The sequence below is a fragment of the Dama dama genome, chromosome 19 (assembly GCF_033118175.1).
Source record: "Dama dama isolate Ldn47 chromosome 19, ASM3311817v1, whole genome shotgun sequence".
In the NCBI taxonomy this organism is placed as follows: domain Eukaryota; kingdom Metazoa; phylum Chordata; class Mammalia; order Artiodactyla; family Cervidae; genus Dama; species Dama dama.
In genome coordinates this window covers 20351652-20370228 of record NC_083699.1, presented here as the reverse complement: position 1 = coordinate 20370228, position 18577 = coordinate 20351652, and the positions used below count along the sequence as shown (strand labels likewise).

The 18577-nt window shown below is 36.8% G+C and overlaps 1 protein-coding gene across 2 annotated transcripts in view; it reads left to right on the top strand.

Annotated features, from left to right (window-relative positions):
- The window catches only part of ZBBX (zinc finger B-box domain containing), a 107802-nt gene that overhangs the window by 83890 nt on the left and 5335 nt on the right, over positions 1 to 18577 (top strand). The window contains exons 14-17 of one of the 2 annotated variants that reach the window (XM_061167867.1): positions 778 to 1070; positions 4735 to 4888; positions 5625 to 5741; positions 12024 to 12281. In XM_061167867.1, coding sequence (XP_061023850.1) covers positions 778 to 1070; positions 4735 to 4888; positions 5625 to 5741; positions 12024 to 12281 — 822 coding nt within the window. The remainder of the gene's footprint in view (positions 1 to 777; positions 1071 to 4734; positions 4889 to 5624; positions 5742 to 12023; positions 12282 to 18577) is intronic. The other variant, XM_061167868.1, reaches the window with a different exon arrangement.

Sequence of the window (18577 nt, the reverse complement as noted above, 5' to 3'; positions counted from 1 at the left end):
TCATAATCCTAGTTTCACATTATAATCACCTGGAGAGCTTGGTGGGGGAGACGGGGAAAGAAACAAACAAGCAAAATGCTTGATTCCCACAGTCAGTGTTTGATTTAATTGGTTTGGGGTCAGGCCCATACACTGACAGTTTTAAAGAGCAACTTCAGACGATTCCATTGTGCATCCAGGTTGAAAACCAGTGATCTACTCCAAGTGATTTATTTAAAGCAGACATAATGAAGTAGGTGATTAATATAATCTAGCTCATTTGTAGCTTTCCAGAGGCAGGTGTCTCAGCCTAAACACTTGCTATGCCCCTCACTGCTGCAGCTCTTTCATCTGGCAGACTTCCCATGGCCCTCTCTTCATCACTAGTTATGCTAAGCAAAAGAGGTAAATGTGGAAACTAGGGTTTTCTCTGCATTATTTCTCATAGATTACTGATATAAAACGGGTGGGAGAGAGGGTAGAAAAGTAGAAATTGAACCTCAGGCTGAAATGGAAACTTGTGTCAATTTCAAGATTGCATCACAAAATAAAATCTTGTCTCCCTCCATGAGTCTAAATCATTTAAGTCTAAATGTATAGGTAAATTAGGATTGTTGTTTATGAACATAAGCTTTATAAAAGTCTTTAAAACTGAGGACTCAGTAAAGAAAATTGATTTAAAAAATAGTGTTTAATGATAAACATTTATACCGCAGAACTTTTGGTGAATGAACAGTTTAATCCATCCATTTATTTATATTTATTTACTTAACTTTTGTAAATATGTGTTTTCAACAGCAGGAACTTCCCATGCAGATTTTGATACCTTTGTGGATCCTGACGCGTACACTCCTGCTATTGAAAAATTAGAGGAAAACAGCTTTTTTGAGAGAAATTTGAAAGAGGAAGGCATAGATATAGAAAGTAATAAAAAGCATGACGATTCCCACATAACACTTGAGAGCAAGGATTCTTTGCCAAGTACCTGCATTAAGGAGAAATTATCTCAAGAGGACAAGAAATCCTTGGAATTCAGCAACCTGCATGAGAGGCCAAACTTTGAAGATTCTAAAACTGCAGAGTCACCACTGGTAAATATCTATTATTTTTATTGTATTAAAATTTTATAATTATCATCATAAAAATGTTATATTGACACAGTATATTCTTAAATGTTACTTCCTATTGAATTTAAAATGTACAACCTTATAGTCGAAGAGTAACTCGTATGGGAAAGAATGTAAATGATTTACAGAAGAAATTCTAATATGGTAAATGCCATTATAACAAATGACTTTCTATGACAAATAATTTAAGGCCCACCTCATGCACCATAGTAAGAGTGCTGTTACTTTCCTAAATGAAATTCATTATTATGAATAATTTAGTATAATAAATCCTTTCTAGCTTTCTACTCTATAGTTACTGATTAAAATGAAAAAAAAATTGCAGCTTTGTAGATAAAACCAGTTTTGTGGCTTAATATAAACATAACATTCAAAAGGTAATTCTTCAGGAATATAGCTAATAAAGAAATAGGGTATAGTTTTGTTTCTTCTTAGAGGAAAAAGATAAAGTAGCTCATTATTGCATTACTGCCAAATTTAAAAACTATATTTGAATCTCTGTTCTATGTACTAAAATCTTAAGTAATTATAATTATTAATAATAAGTTATTTAGAAATTGGACAAATTAAATGTTAAATTCCTTGGAAATTGGGCAAATCAAATATTTTAACAAGATTTTAAAGTCATTTGCAATGAATCGCCATAGTACCTAAACTGAAGATAGGACCAAAGAGTTACAGAATGAGTATTGAGCTGCTGCTACTTCTGCTCAGGGATTGAATTTCTATACCTACTTAGTGATAGGCCTTGTTCCTTTTCAAAGTAAGAAATTAGAACTGAGACCTCTGCAGAAACCTTAGATCCCTAAAAGTCTGCTCTGTCTCTGACGGAATACACAAGGAGACATACTCACAGGTGCAGGATGAAAGGAAACTACTTTCTGCAGGGGATCAGGCCTAAGTCAGTAAATATCTTATCTGAAAAATGGAAATCTTGGGCTTTCATCTAGGTTCGTTTAGAATTTGACTATACATTTCTTACTTGGAATCTGCAAGTTCCAAGTAAGAAATGTTGGAATCTGCAACATTAATGTTGACCTGTGTCTACTGATGCCCTTAATGTATCTGACAAAAGTAAGCCCCAGCCCCTCGTAGAAAGACATTCCCACAATTTAGCCAATAATAGTGAAAGTGAAGTTGCTCAGTTGTGTCTGACTCTTTGCAATACTGTGGACGGTAGCCCACCAGGCTTCTGCATCCATGGAATTCTCCAGGCAAGAATACTGGAGCGGATTGCCATTTCCTTCTAGATTCCCCCAAATCAACCTCCACTTCAGCTGAACTTCTCCCCTTTCCAACTAAGAAAACAATTGATCATGGAATGAATTTCAGCAAATAGAACAAACAAGAACTCTGATTTTCCAGTTTCTAAAGGGCATCGTGCTTAGAGCTAAGTGGCACACACACCGTTGCTGTGTTATCCAGAGGAATTCTGGATACACTCAGATGTAATTATAGTAAAAAACTTACATTGTAATAGTGTATGTCAACTTCAACACAGTAACACAGTTAATTCATTGAAGGCAAAAGGATGAGGGAGGTGGCAGAGGATAAGATGGTTAGATAACATCCCTGACTCAAGGGACATGAATTTGAGCAGATGCCAGGAGATGGTGAAGGACAGGGAAGCCTGGCATGCTGCAGTCCATGGGGTCACAAAGAGTCAAACACTGCTTAGTGACTGAACAACAACAGCAATTTAATGTTACATATAAAGTCTAACATATATATTGTAGAATAGATACCAGAAGCAAGTGTTTTAAATTACTACTATTGTATGATAAAGTTACATTATGTGTTGTACACATCTATATAAAACATTTCATTATTAAAATTGAAATGTTAAAAAAAACTACTAATAATTTTGATCCCCTATACTACTATTGTAAAAAGAAAAGTGGTAAATGATTGCATCATAGAGCACAGTGCTTTACACTTAGTTGTAGAATCTACTTTCCTTTCATCCCAAATGACTACACAAGAACTTTTTACTTTCTTCCTGCCCTAGTAGAAACAATTCCCTGAGCAGAAACTGTTTAGAAATCTGCTGTGATCCTGTAGAAAATTCATTAGTGAGCAGTAGGGGCAGATTTTAGCAGTGGCATTCCTTCAAACAGAGTTTGAGACAGTACATTTTGCACTTCGTTCTCTAGACATTGAGTTCTTCATAAAGGTATGGAATTGTAATTAGTTGTAGAGCAGCAGAAGTGAGGTGGAGGCACGTGCAAGGAAGAATATGAACTAGACAGGACCTCTTGGTTTTAAATGTGGAACTATCAGTTGTTAACTAGATGAGATTGGGCAAACAAATTCACTCTCATTGTTCTCTGTTAACCTAAGCTTTAAAGAAATTTCCATGTTTTCAAATGTCTGATCCAGATATGAGCTCCACCAGAAGGGCTTCTGTGGATTGGTGATCAGTGTCTGGAAGAGCCGGTGAAAATGTCATGAGTAGGGACTTGACTTGGACTTGCCTTTGAAAGAAGTGCTTTATTGGTCCCTAGCTTCAATTTGTAATGGTTTATCATTTATATGACTTGTCCATTTGAATGGAGTTATAATAATTTTAATTGTGTGATTAGCACCTTGAAACGGACTATGTTTGGGCATTATTTAGATTCATTAGGGAACTGTTAAATACTGATGGCCACTCTAATGGTATTTTAAGCCCATCTAGAGCTCTCACTGGGCTTCCCCAGTTGCTCAATGGTGGAGTCCGCCTGCAATACAGGAGATGCAGGAACAATGGTTCAATTACTGGGTCCGGAAGATCCTCTGGAGGAGGCCATGGCAACCCACTCCAATATTCTTGCTGGGAAAATCCCATGGACAGAGGAGCCTGGCAGGCTACAGTCTGTGGGATCTCGAAGCATAGGACACAACTTAGTAACTGAGGACAGCACAGCAGCACAGCCTTCTCACTGGCAGATCTCTGATGTTTTCTGCCAGACTCATGTACTTTATAAATCTCATTTATATTCTTCCCTAGGATGAAAGCATATCAAAAGAAGAGCTCACACCATGGTAGGGGAAGCCTAGGCTTCAAATCAGCGAGATCTATATACAGAATCTAGGTCTGCTAGTTTTTAGCTGTATAAACTTCACAAATTACTTAGCTCACTCTTGGCTCAGTCTCCCCTTGTATATTTTCTTCATAGTGAATGTTTTGTTAACTTGGATTTTCTCTGTGACCAAGATCAGATAAGATTTGTTTCCATCCGGTATTTTGCTTTCCTCTTTGAATTTATTTTACATATAGTTAAAGACACTAGTCAAAAGCATAGCATATGAGAAAAGACTCTATTTTCCAGAGTAATTTATGTGCAGAGACACTGAGGAGAGAAAATAAGGAAAGAAAAGAGAAAACTTGATTTTTTCTTAAATGAACTTCAATCCTCCTTAGATTTAATGGCAACTTTCAGATCATTACCATAATTGTGGTTTATGCATTTTTCCAAACTTACTCTGTATAAATGTTGTGTAACAACTTATGTCTCCACAACTAGAACCTAAACTTGATGTGGGCAGAATCAATGCTAAAAACATAGTAGGTGCTCAGTGAATGAATTGCTACTTTGTGTGGATAAGATAAAATAAACTTAATTTTGTTGAATATTTTGTTTCCTAGTTGTTACAAGAAGTAGCCCTCAGGAGTAAGCCCATAACTGAACAATATCAAGGACTTGAAAGATTCTTTGTTTTTGATAAAAATGAAAGACTCAACTTACTTCCTTCTCATAGCTTAGAATGCAACTCCTCCAATACCAGGATTACAATTGCAGGTAAATTCAGACATAAAATCAGATGGCCTGTGGACCAAGCTTACAACTTTCTGACATGTTTTAAAAAACAGTTTGTCAACATCTTAGGCAATACTGAGTAATTCTGTTTACCAAATGAAATTGTTTTCTTCTTTTCTAGCTGGAATTATTGACCCTATGAGAGTTACCAAATATTAACATTTATATTTAAGGCAATGTCAGAAAACAGGACTATAATGAGATTGAGAGAGATTATTTTTAGATATTAGAAGTATGGCCCTTAATCAACTAATAGTACATCTTCAAATCACTTGATTAACTGTTAAGTGTTACAATTCTTAGATGCCATCTTAAAAGCAAATCTTAAAATCTTAGGATAGTGGAAATTCACAGACACAGCCGTCATTTCCTTTTAAACCCAGGTCTTGGTATCACCTGTAGTCTTAGATTTCTTATGTATTCAAATGTATTTTTTCACATGCATACTATTTACTTTATGTTATATTGCCTGTATATTTTTAAAAATATTTATTTCTGTTCACACTTGTGTGTGTCTTTTGTGTGTACAACCTCCTTGAAGTTTATAACTCATTCCTTTTATTGTATAATTATGAGATTTTTATCTTTCATAATATACACCTCACTGTCATACATGTTTTCTCTTTAGCAAAATATTATCCAGTAAGACAATACACATAATGAATCAACAACATGGATATCTCCTCTTTTTCTGCCTTATGTAATTTTACCGTTTTAGGGGACAGAGAATGGATCCCAGGCCACAGTGTAAGTGCATGTGCTGACAACACGGTTGCCTTGGGTGTTCTGAAGTTTTCCCAGGAACGATCAGCAAGGAGAACACAGCTAAAGACTGGTAAGATTGACTGTAAGGCTGCCGATCCATATTGTAGCTCAGTGTGTTTATTAGTTTATCTCTTAGTACTTTACTGGGCACCTGAAAATTCATTTTGTCAGTTATTTAATTTAAACTTATTCATTTAAACTGTTCTGGACTTTTCTTCCAAAGCCAAAAAACCAAGAATAGTCATTACTCCTCTCAAAAACATACATTTTACAGTCTTAGCTATTTTCTGCCACAGTGTACTAGAGAGTGATATTTTAAAAATGTAGCTCAGGATAAAGCATATATATTTTGAACAACCCTTATAAAATACACACTGAGTTTCATTACACTTTCAAGAAACAGTATATTTATACTAGATTTTGTATCTTCCTCTACTTGATTCATATTATGATCACACAAAGCCATGAGATTGCTGTTTGCTGCTATGGTTAAGACACTGCTGGTTTAAATCTAATGCTTAATGTGTTGGCCCTGGAATCTTGATTTCAGTTTATTAATTCTATTTTCTAGCCAAAATAATTTTGAGGTTTTTCTATACCATAACTCTTTTGACGTATTGAATGCTCATTGCAGTATTTTTCTAGTAAGTGCATGCAGAGAGTTTTGACGTCATTAAAATTGGTAGTGTTACTGGTTATTATTGTTATCTGAAAGTACCTGATAAAGTAGATTTGCTTTGTGATCAATTTCATATGAAGTTGCAGTTGATGACTGATGAGTTAAGACAATTCAACACACATGGTGAGTATGAGGACCTTGTGCTGGGTCCTGGGGAAAAGAGTTGCCTGAGTCATGTTCTTTGATCTTGGGAGCTCATGATTCAGGAGAAACATTTGACAGGAGGGACTGTTTGACTTCATCTGAAGGCCAACTTCAAGCCAGAAATTTAATTACGTATGATTTGTCCATATATGTAAGATTTATATTTCTCTCTTGCCTTAAATCCTATGATTAAAACAACTTGGCCAGCTTAGATTCTTTCCATATGCATTTATGTTGAGAAACTGTCAGATTTTAATAGGCTTTTTTTTTTTTTTTAGTGGAAAATCCATTCATGTATGATAAATGTTTTTTGGCTCTATAATTAGATATCTCATATCAAAGGCTGGGGCAGCTTTGAAAATTCTGGCTGCTTCCTTCTGAGGTAGTCAAAGGAACTTTTTAAAGTCACCATAGATTGATAAAGACAAACTCTCATGTATGCCATGAGAATTTGTTGCTAGGACAAATCTTTATGAGTAAGTAGCCAAATGCCTTGAAGTATCCATTTGCCGTGGTCTGTTGAAATCAATAATTTGCTATAAAAAACATTTGAAGGAGCACCTGCTTGAGGCATGGTGATATAAAATAAGCCACCTTCCCAGAAGCCTGAGAACTTAGAGTCCAGTTCAGAGGCCTGCAAGTGTCAGTGTGAGTATAATCACCTGAGAAACTGTTGTGGCATTCCTAGATCTCACCATTAGAAATTTTGGTTCATTAAGCTGAGATAAGGTTCAGGGATTTGCATTTATTTTATCAATGATTCCACTTCATGCCGACGTATATAGTCAAAAAATCATACTTTGAGAAAACTGCTGTATAGATATGTTGTTGTTGTTCATTCACTATGTCGTGTCTGACTCTTTGCCACCTCACGATCTGAAACATGCCAGGCTTCCCTGTCCTTCACTATCTCCCAGAGTTTGCTCAAACTCATGTCCACTGAGTCAGTAATGCTATCCAACCATCTTATCCTCTGTTGCCCCCTTCTCTTCTTGCCTTCAATCCTTCCCAGCATCAGAGTCTTTTCTAATGAGTCTGCTGTTCGCATTGGGTGTCCAAAGCATTGGAGCTTCAGCTTTAGCATCAGTCCTTCCAATGAATATTCAGGACTGATTTCCTTTAGGATTGACTGGTTGGATCTCCTTGCAGTCCAAGGGACTCTTGAGTCTGCGCCAGCACCAGAATTCTAAAGCATCAATTCTTTGACACTCAGCCTTCTTTTTGGTCCAACTCTCACATCTATACATGACTACTGGAAAAACCATAGTCTCGTAAATACATAAATTATACCATATGTAATAAAAGGTCTATAAAAAACATGAATAACATGCTTCTGGAGACTGATAGGTAGCTAATAATAGTACATATGATCAGTTATAATAGGGGTAGGTGCATGTGCATTTTTTTAGGAATGGAAGTGGTAAAATAATTGCTTTGCCATTGAAACCTATCTGTATGCAAGATTTTAGACGGTAGGTGAGATTTCAGCCAAATCTTAAAGAATTGTTAAGACTTCCCAGTTAGAGATAGAAGGAGATAACTACAGAGGTAATGACCTGAAATAAAAATGAAAATTTCCTGACTATGCCACAAGTTACAGAAATCTTATATTCTGAGTTGGTGCCAGTATATAAAGGAATTACTCTTTCTGTAAGACTTTTAAATTTGTGAATGTAAAAACCTGGGAGCTATGAAATACATGTGTGTTTTGCAGCAAGTTCATTGATTCTGCCCACCCACTGCCAAAACCTACTGTTCCCCCGCCCCAGATTCCTCTCTCTGTAATCTGAGGAAATTATAGATTAACCCTGATCACAGTTATACTATAAATATAATAAAATAAATTGTCCTTGGTGTTAGTTCAAGAATAATATGCTATGATTACTAACAAGACCAGCAAAATATTGGGATGATAATGTAAAATAGTGGTGTGGGTTATATTAATGGGTATAAGAATACCAATAAAGATATAAAAAATATTAATCACTCACTGCATAGCCTTTAATACAGTGGTAATTATTACTGTTCTAAATAAAATATTAGAATTGGATGAAATATAAGCAGAGTAACCTGCTTTTTGCATAGTGTTTCAATAATAAATAACATTCTGACCAAAGGACTCAATATATTTTCCCCTGGATAAAGGTCACAAAACATATTTGTCTTTTAATATTCTTGCTCCACTGTGTAAATTACTGAGAATTCATACATTAGAAAATGTATTTTCTAAGTGCTCCTGAAACATTTATGGAAATATTATTTACATTGCCAGTGATGGCGTAAGTTATTTCCAAAAGGTTACTTCCAAAAGATTATGGTTATAATCTACAAATTAAAATACAGGATGATCCCTTTAGTCATGGCATTTTTCATTTGTGCCTGTCTTAACCGTGTCTCTAATCTTAACCCTAACAATAACATTAATAATCTTATACAGGAAACATTAAAGGGAATGACATATTTATCTAAATAAACAAAATAAATAAAACCAAGAACCAAACTGAAACCACTCTGTCTTTCTATGGCTTATGTACATTAAATTGCACTTTGAGTATACTTCCAGTAAGAAAAATAGTCTCTTTCTTGCTGTATGGTAAGCATGTCTGACCTACACCTGTGTACTTTTTCCTCTCAATTGGGATCAATTAACCTCTAATACTGTGGCAGCCAGATGTTGTGATAAGAATTCAGCAAATGTTCGTAATCTGAATTTTCTGAAGGGCATATACATTATGTTAAAATTTTCTCATCATATTTCTCTGTGTTGGCAGAAGTCCAGTTTTTTTTAATAACATCTTTCATGTGTTTTATTTTAATGAGTTCTAAATTCCTTTAAATTGTGATTGAGATGTAGCACAGTAAGATAGAAGGTGTGGTTTTCTCCATAGATCTAGTAGTTTCTATTTTTAAAGCTGAATTATTGTATTATTGTTTATAGCTGAATTATATACTCTCTGACCTGTACTTCTACCATTACTGTTTCTACTGCTGGTTCACTTATGAAAGTGGCAGATTTGTTATTCTTGATGTCTTTAAATAAAATATTGATTCCTTACAGGTAAAATATTTCCAACTTCTAGTCATTAAAATAAATCTTAGGGATACTTGACTTTTTTAAAAAAACATAGGCACATTTTTGTCAGTTGTTTTTCTTTAGAATTATCTCTGAGTGCAAACAGATACAAAAAGGTCAGACTTTTAATTTATTTACAATTTCATTCCAACAAAAATTGTTTTCAAAATTGATTTCTGAGATGTTTATTAAAATTGGTACCCTTTGGGACTTACCTTAGTCAGTTTTAATTGCTTAAATAATTACATACTGCATTAAGATTCTTCTTCAGTTCAGTTCAGTCGCTCAGTCATGTCTGACTCTTTGCAACCCCATGAATCGCAGCACGCGAGGCCTCCCTGTCCATCACCAACTCCTGGAGTTTACTCAGACTCATATCCATCGAGTCGGTGATGCCATCCAGCCATATCATCCTCTGTCGTCCCCTTCTCCTCCTGCCCCCAATCCCTCCCAGCATCAGGGTCTTTTCCAATGAGTCAGCTCTTCACATGAGGTGGCTAAAGTATTGGAGTTTCAGCTTCAGCATCAGTCCTTCCAATGAACACCCAGGACTGACCTCCTTTAGGATGGACTGGTTGGATCTCTTTGTAGTCCAAGGGACTCTCAAGAGTCTTCTCCAACACCATAGTTCAAAAGCATCAATTTTTCGGTGCTCAGCTTTCCTCACAGTCCAAGTCTCACATCCATACATGACCACTGGAAAAACTATAGCCTTGACCAGACAGACCTTTGTTGGCAAAGTATTGTCTTTGCTTTTTAATATGCTCTCTAGGTTGGTCATAACTTTCCTTCCAAGGAGTAAGTGTCTTTTAATTTCATGGCTGCAATCACCATCGGAGAAGGCAATGGCAACCCACTCCAGTACTCTTGCCTGGAAAATCCCATGGACGGAGGAGCCTGGTAGGCTGCATGCAGTCCATGGAGTTACTAAGAGTCGGACACGACTGAGTGACTTCACTTTCAATTTTCACTTTCATGCATTGGGGAAGGAAATGGCAACCCACTCCGGTATTCTTGCCTGGAGAATCCCAGGGACAGGGGAGCCTGGTGGGTTGCCATCTATGGGGTCGCACAGAGTCGGACACGACTGAAGTGACTCAGCAGCAGCAGCAGCAGCAATCACCATCTTCAGTGATTTTGGAGCCCCAGAAAATAAATTCTGATGCTGTTTCCACTGTCTCCCCATCTATTTCCCATGAAGTGATGGTACCAGATACCATGATCTTAGTTTTCTGAATGTTGATTCTTCTTAGGGTACTAGCTACCTTCAAAGTAGATCTTAAAAAAAAAGACAAACTCAATAATCATTGACTGTTTATTACAAAACAATTGCCTGTAGCCACTCTTCTGAATTTTACATTTTTCTTTTAGTCAATAGGGTGGGCATGATGTATAACATATATTCAGTCAAATCATAATTTTAATGATAATGGCCATAGCACTTCTTTAAAGAATCCAACATTTTACACAAAGGCAATTTGTATTAAGGGAATGCAAGATTATCTTATAAATTATTTATATTTAATATACATGTATTTATCTAAATCAAAATAATGATTCACTATATTGACACTATACCTGTGCTATGAATATCTAAATTTGTGCCTTGAATATTCTCTTGGCCTTTATTAAAGAATCTTATGAGCAATACCAAATGATATATATAGTTATGTTTTGTTAGTGTAAATTTTGAAGGGATTTTTTTTTTTCCTACTATGAAAGAACCACACATATTGAAGAAACCAATTAAGTCAACCTTTGAAATAAATCAAGACAAAATGGTGACTGCCCTCGTGGAACAAAGTACTAATCTGAGTCAGATCTCTGCTTCTGTAATTTTTCCACTGAAGTGCCCTATAAAGCAGCTGAGAGTGAACTAATATTTAGGAAAATTAGAAATGTACTCTCAGTTTTCTTTAAACCCTTTGTTTTTCCAAAAGATTTTGCATACTGGTCTATTTTGTCTCCATATCTGTTTTAATAGATGAATGTACACACCATCAAATAAAATTGGATCATTAGGAAGTGGTACCATGTTTATCCTGTGGGGTTTTTTCTCTTACAAGGCACAGTGCAGTATTGTCCTAGAATTTAAGAAACATAGTACAATGGTTGGCCATGGAGTAGATGATAAGATTGGTATGTTGAATTGTTCTGGAATTGACTGCACTTACAGACTTTTGTTTTAATTAATATTGAAATTAGCTTGCCTTTCTCTACTTCTCGAAAGTAGGCAAAATTAGGGAAGAATAACCCAAAGTGTTCTTTATAACACAAAGAAGGTAATTTAGGATTCACAAAAGGAGGTAAAGCAAAATACATGATAATCTAAAGTTCATTTTCTCATAAATTCTGTTGCATGAATTTAACTGAGTTCAGGAGGCTAGTATTCTGTATCTTTTAAAGCATTCATTCAGAATTTTTAAAATGGTTGATTAATTTATTTTTTATTTTAGGCCAGATATCACAGAGACCTTCAACAGCAAATTTACCACTTTCCAACTCTGTGAAAAGAAGTTCCAGTTGCTTTTCTTCTTCTCATCCCCGGTCAAGAAGTGCAGTTGCTCAATCACTCTCTAAAGCTGCTTCTGAAATTTCAGAAATTGAATATATTGATGATACTGACCATGATGAGCCTTTCTTAGATGACACTGATGATCAGCAGACCTTAGACAGTTTGGAAAAAGAATTAAATGAGCTGAGAAATCTTGCAGGTAATGCTATTTTTTTCACCATAAACAGTATTAACTCTGCCTTCTGCCTGATTCTCCATATCATGCTCCAAGCAAACAAACTTTTCCCTTTTCCTCTTTAAACCATCAACCTTTGTGTCTGTTTTCTTGACTATCCTCTGATGTCACCCTGAAAATGTTATAGAACTTGTGTGTGCCCAGCCAAATCGGAGATTATCCCCTTAGCTCATATAATTCACAGTTAAGTGGTGGCTAAGGTCCTTCACGTGGACAGAAAAAAAAATTTTTTTTTTCTCCTTCCTACAAGCTCACTGAGTGACTAATCTCTTATAAGAGCCACTGCCTAGTATTGTTAGAGACAAGAGCCATTCCATCTGATCTTTTGAAGCAGTATTTCTCACTTTTCAATGTGTACATAAATCCCCCAGGGGTGTTGTTATAATGCAGGTGTATGTCTGGGGTGAGATGCAAGATTCTGCATTTTTACTAAGACTTCCCAATTTTGAGCCTTTTATTTTCATTCATTTCTAGAAGTTTTGATTGTGGCATTCTTGAAAATGTCTGTTTTATTTTTAGAGTCCATTGGCAAGTCAGATTAATTTAGCAATTTTTTTCCTCGGCACTTAGTAGGCATTTCTCCGCTATCTTCTGTCACTGGATAATGTGCTAGTTGGTACTTTGGCACAGTTTCTCCATTTAACTTTTGTTTGGTTGAATTTAATTGTCAAATTCTTTCCCACTGGTAGAGCTTGTGGTAGCTCTGAATCCTGTCATGTTGGAGAATGCCTGCTACCTTTGTATTTGAATGGCAAATTGACTGTGGGTATTCTTGCATCTGGGCTTCCCAGGTGGCTCAGTGGTAAAGAATCTGCCTACCAGTCAAGAGACATGGGTTTGATCCTTGGGTCAGGAAGATCCCTTGGAGAAGGAAATGGCAACCCACTCCAGTTTCTTGCCTGGGAAATCCCAGGGACAGAGGAGCCTGGCAGGCTACAAGTCCATGGGGTCGCGAAAGAGTTGAACATGACTTAGTGATTAAACAACAACAAAATCTCCTTGGGTCATTTTTCTCTTAAACCTTTTATGCACTGATTCATCCTTTCCTGGATCTGAATCCTGCTGTGAAGTAGTTCGAAGTTTCTTATTTTTTACTTTACTCTCTTTTGCATGTGACATGCTTCTTTCTTGATGGGATGTTTGAAGAATTTTTTTTCTTAATATTTGAAATTCAGTTATTAGACCAGGATTGTATTTCAATATCAGTAATTCAGCATTTCTTAAAGCACAGAAGTTGCTCTCTGTTCTCAGAGAAATTTTCTTCTGTCATGTATTTGAATTGCTTTTCTGTTCCATTTGGGTTTTTGCTGCCGAGAAACCTGTTTTGTTTATGTTGGATCTTTTTACAATGTTTATGTTTCTTCAATTGCTTTAAGCTGTTTTTATTTTGCTTTTTATTTACTGTGATTATCTCAAGTTTGTCTCTTGTATCATCATTTCAACTTTCAGCTAGTTATAGTCCATTCTTTATGGACTGACCCAATAAATTAGCTCTCTACAGGTATTCTTTTTTTGGGTAATTTTTACTTTGATGTAATTTAAACTTAGAGAATTGCAAGAATGTAAGAATAGTACAAGGAACTTCCATATACACTTCACCCATTTCATGACCTGTTTGTCTTTTACCTCATTTGCACATATGTGCACGCACACACACACACACACACACACACAAATACAACTCTTTTTCTGAACCATTTGAGGGAATGTTACAAGAATCATGACCCTTTTCCAAAAATATATTTTAGTGTATTTCCTACAAGCAACAGCTTTTTCTTGTGTAACCATAGTATAGTGATCAAAATCAAGAAATTAAACATCAATACATTGTAATTCTCAAACCTTCAGTACATATTTAATTTTTTTAAATTGTCTCAGTGATGTTCATTATAGCATGTTTTTTTCTGATGCAAGGTCTAATCCAGGAACAAGTTTGCTTTTCCTTTTTGATGTCTGACATGTTGCTGTTTGATCTTTTAAATTAGTTTTATTCTTTTTAAAAATGTCATTCTTATTATTTATTCTGCAACCAAAGGATTTATGAGAGAATTTTCTTAGGGTCTTGATCTGTTATCTACCAGATTGCTCTTTCACTTAATCATTTTTTGTGTGCAGTGAATTCTTGGAGTCCAGCTTGTTTGCTGTCATTTCCTTGTGTCTTACTTGTTCACATGTGTTGTGAGTGGCTTTGCTTGTATCTTCTGTCTTTTCTGATATAGTGAGACTTCACTCTCCCTAAAATCTACTCTCTCTTCTCTACTTGGGCTGGACGTGTCCGTCTTCTCTATGGAGCTGCTGTTTGTGAGTTGGCCATTGACTCTTTTCTGTATCCCGTGGCTCAAAGGCACAGGGGAGAGTAGATGAAGGACTGAGGAGTTCAGCTTCCTTTACTGGAGGATCTGGGCTCTCTTGTCTTTTTCTGGATTTTATTGAATGCCAAACTTCATTGGACCTGATTTCAAATGTGTTTTGTCTCTGTTGGGCCACCTGCGGGTATGCGATTGTCTTGCCTCTGCTAAGATATTATGGTGGATGTTCAGGGCTTAAAAATATTTTCAACATTTTCTCCTTGCTTTCCCCTTACCCACTTTTTTCCCACAATTTCTTATGATACTGGGAAGACTTGTGAGCATCTTAGGTGACTCTCCTTTTCCTATTACTAGTTTGTGTGCATACTGAGTGGGCAGGAGAAAGGGTGTGGACAGCAGTAGGCCCCCAGCTGGACCTTAATGAATCTTCTGTTTATTCCTTTGTTGTCCCTGACTTGTCAATGTTTATTATGTGAATTTGTATCTCTTCCTTTCATTCCACTTATGATTTTATTTTATTTTTTATTTTTCTCCCTTTCCTATTCATTTCATTAGGGATTGGAGAAGAAGAAATTGTGATTCACCTTTACCTATCATGCACTTGCCTTATCCCACATTACTAAAAATCAAATATAAATATGCTTGGAGGTAATTCTCATGTCAAATGTCATTTCTAGGGACTTCCCTGGAGGTTCAGTGGTTAAGACTTTGCCTTCCAATGCAGAGGGTAGAGGGCTCAATCCTGGTTGGGGAGCTAAGATCCCACATGCCTAGTGGCCAAAAAACAAAACAAAACCAGAAATGATATTGTAACAAATTTAATAAAGACTTAAAAAAAAATGGGTCACATAAAAATACCTTTAAAAAATTAGTTCTAAAATGAAGCATATCAGATCTGAACTAGATCAAAAGGATAGTAATGCAATTTTTAATCAGAAGATGAAGGTTGTCTTATTTTTTAAATTGATCAATTTCATTATTTACAAATGAGATACTTTACAAACAGTAGTTTTGGGTTGTTTGTCTCTAACCTCTCAGCTTTTTTATTTTGTTTATCAGGTTTGTGCTTATGTGCTTCACCTTTTCCCTGTCACTCATTTCCTCATACACCCACACCAATATTTTCACCAGAATACATAACTTTTCATACATTAAAAACAAGTACACACTACATAGCCTGTGAACTACCAGAGTTTTTTGATGGGTCAGGAGCAGAGTGTAATCACTTACACTCAGTCCACCGGGGAATGGCTGTCTTTCTCTTTGGGAAGATTGGCCTTGGATGAATGCACAGCTTTGGAGAAATTCACCTGGAGCTGAGGAAAGAAGAGGAGTGCACATCAGCCAAATCGTCCCAACAGTCAGGGAGGCGACAGCTGCTGTGGTGCAATCAGGCTTTATTCTGGAAAATTCATTGATTCTGCACAGACTTTTATATTCTGTTCAGCATCAGCGGGTAGAGAAATTCCATCCACACTCACTCGTGGTGAGTTCTGAAACAACTCTCAATGAAGTCTGGTCTCACACAGATACAGCTACACAACTGTCCTCATACAAATGTAAATGGGTGTGCATTTCCATGAAAGCTGCCTTTTTTGTAAGCAACATACGTTATGACTGATTTTATGTCAGCTCTAGGATACCTCCACTTCCTCCAAGTTCTAGGAAAAGAGCCCTGCCAAAGAGTCTGGGCAAGAGAAGACAGGAAATAATTACATTGAGTAGTGTTTCTCCTTCGACTCCAATTGCTGAGGCTGACAACAGAGTCATTTCAGAAGGAGATGGGGCCAGTGGGAGATGAGGATATGTGTGTGTGTGTGTGTGCGTGTGCGTGTGTGTGTGTGTGTGTGTGTGTGTGTGTGTGTGTGTGTGTGTGTGTGTGCAGGCTGAATCAGGAAACAAGGAACCAGCAAAGCAGGGTGGTTGAGAGCCAGGCTCTAGGGCCAGGGGTTTGGCTCTGCAATGTGGAGCTACAAATTCCCAGCTTTGTGACAACGGACAAATTATTATACTTTCTTAATCTCTCTCTGTATCAGTTTCCATGTATGAAAGATGAGTATGATAATAGACCCTATCATAAATTGTTCAGTGATTGAATTTGAGTATATATTAAATACTAATTTTATAAAAATTTTGCACATACACGCACACATGCACTTTAACATTGAAGTGCTTAGCACATAGTCTGTCCTGAAAACACTGTTAAATTATATAAGAAACCAGTGGACAGTGCTTTTGACATACCGTAAGCTAAGGTGCTCTTGGCATGTCCAACTTTTAGTCAAAAACATAAAATCTGTTTCTATTCTAGAACCATGTTTTCTTCTGGGCCACTTTGAGAATTATGGTTAGCTCTAGTTCATGCCGTATAATTATTCCTCCACAAGTACCTTTGTAAATAACACTAAATTCTGCTTATGCTTTAGTCTCTCAGTCATGTCTGACCCTTTGTGACCCTTTGGACTGTAATCTACCAGGCTCCTCTGTCCATGGTATTCTCCAGGCAAGAGCACTGGAGTGGTTGCCATTTCCTCTTCCGGGGGACCTTCCAGACCCCAGGTATCAAGCCTGTGTCTCCTGTGTCTTCTGCACTGCAGGTAGATTATTTACCACTGAGCCATTACCAAGGCATAATTTGGAAGTATCAGAAGATTTGCATTATGAGAAAATATCAGTAATCAAATACAGTAAAGCATTCACCTCTTCAGTGGTTAAAAATTATTGTTTGGGGCCTTCTCTGGTGGTTCAGTGTCTAAGACTGCATTCCCAGTGCAGGGGGCACAGCTTCAGTCCTTGCTCAGGGAACTGAAATCCCACATGCCATACCATGCGGCCAAAAAGAAAAGTCTCATTTGTTTTAAACTCATTCTGACTTGTTTGAGTTTTTGTGGTCCTTAAATTCCTTTGGCAATCCTATGCTTGTACGAGTCCACAGGTACTCAGCTGAGTAATTAAAGACAGAGAACTTTTTCTTAAATAAGAAAGAATAAAAATCTACCTGATACTAGCAGATGTAGCCATACTAACTACAGTATGAAGTCAAATAGTGAGGCAGTGGTTTCCTGAGTAATTAGAAGGCTGACCATCAAGTAAGATATTAAACTGTAAAATGGCTAATCAGGATTATAGTTATCTAATTAACTTGATAACCCTTGTAAAGACAGTCAGGTGAAATTGAATTAGAATGGCATTTTTTTTTTTTTTTGCTATAAAGTATCTTGGAATTTCAGGAAAAATTTGAGTGACACATAAAAGTGAAAGTCAACATATTAAAAAATTCTGATGTAGGAATATGAAGCCATTCAATAAGTCGTAATAATCACTGTTTGTTCTTATATGAGCTGTTGCTCCATTTGATCTTCATCGCTATCCTGTTGGTAGATGGGTGAGGAAGTGGTGCTACTTTTGGTCTCCCCTGTGTGGCTGCAGTAAGTGAGACTCTGGATGGTGCAGTGACTGCCTCCCCTGGGTGCCCAGGGGCACCCACGCACAAACCCAGGCAGGTCTGCCCCACGTGCCTTTGTCCGATCACCAGAACCGTGTGCCACTTAAATAATTTGAGATCCTTCCTTCAGATCACTATTGTGATCACTTGAGACGGAGAAGGTGTTGGGCAGAGTGAAGGCAAAGGAAAGAAGGGTTGAAGGATAAATGAGGCAAGACAGTGGAGGAGGGGAAACAGGCTGGTGGGTTGGGCTGGGTGGGCTCGCAGGTTACTGGGGGAGGGTCCTGATGGTCATATCTTCCGGATATCGGGATGTCTTTTGTATGTGTATCTAGTCCTTTAGAAGTGGTGTTTGTTTTTGTTGGTGGTGGTGAATTATTTACTGGGAAATTGCCTATATGCTTTGTTTCTGTTCCTTGAAAGGGGTTAACCTGTCATTTGGTCCTTCCTTTCCTCTTTACTTCATTTATTTATTCATATGTGTTTATTTCCCTGTAGAATAAAGT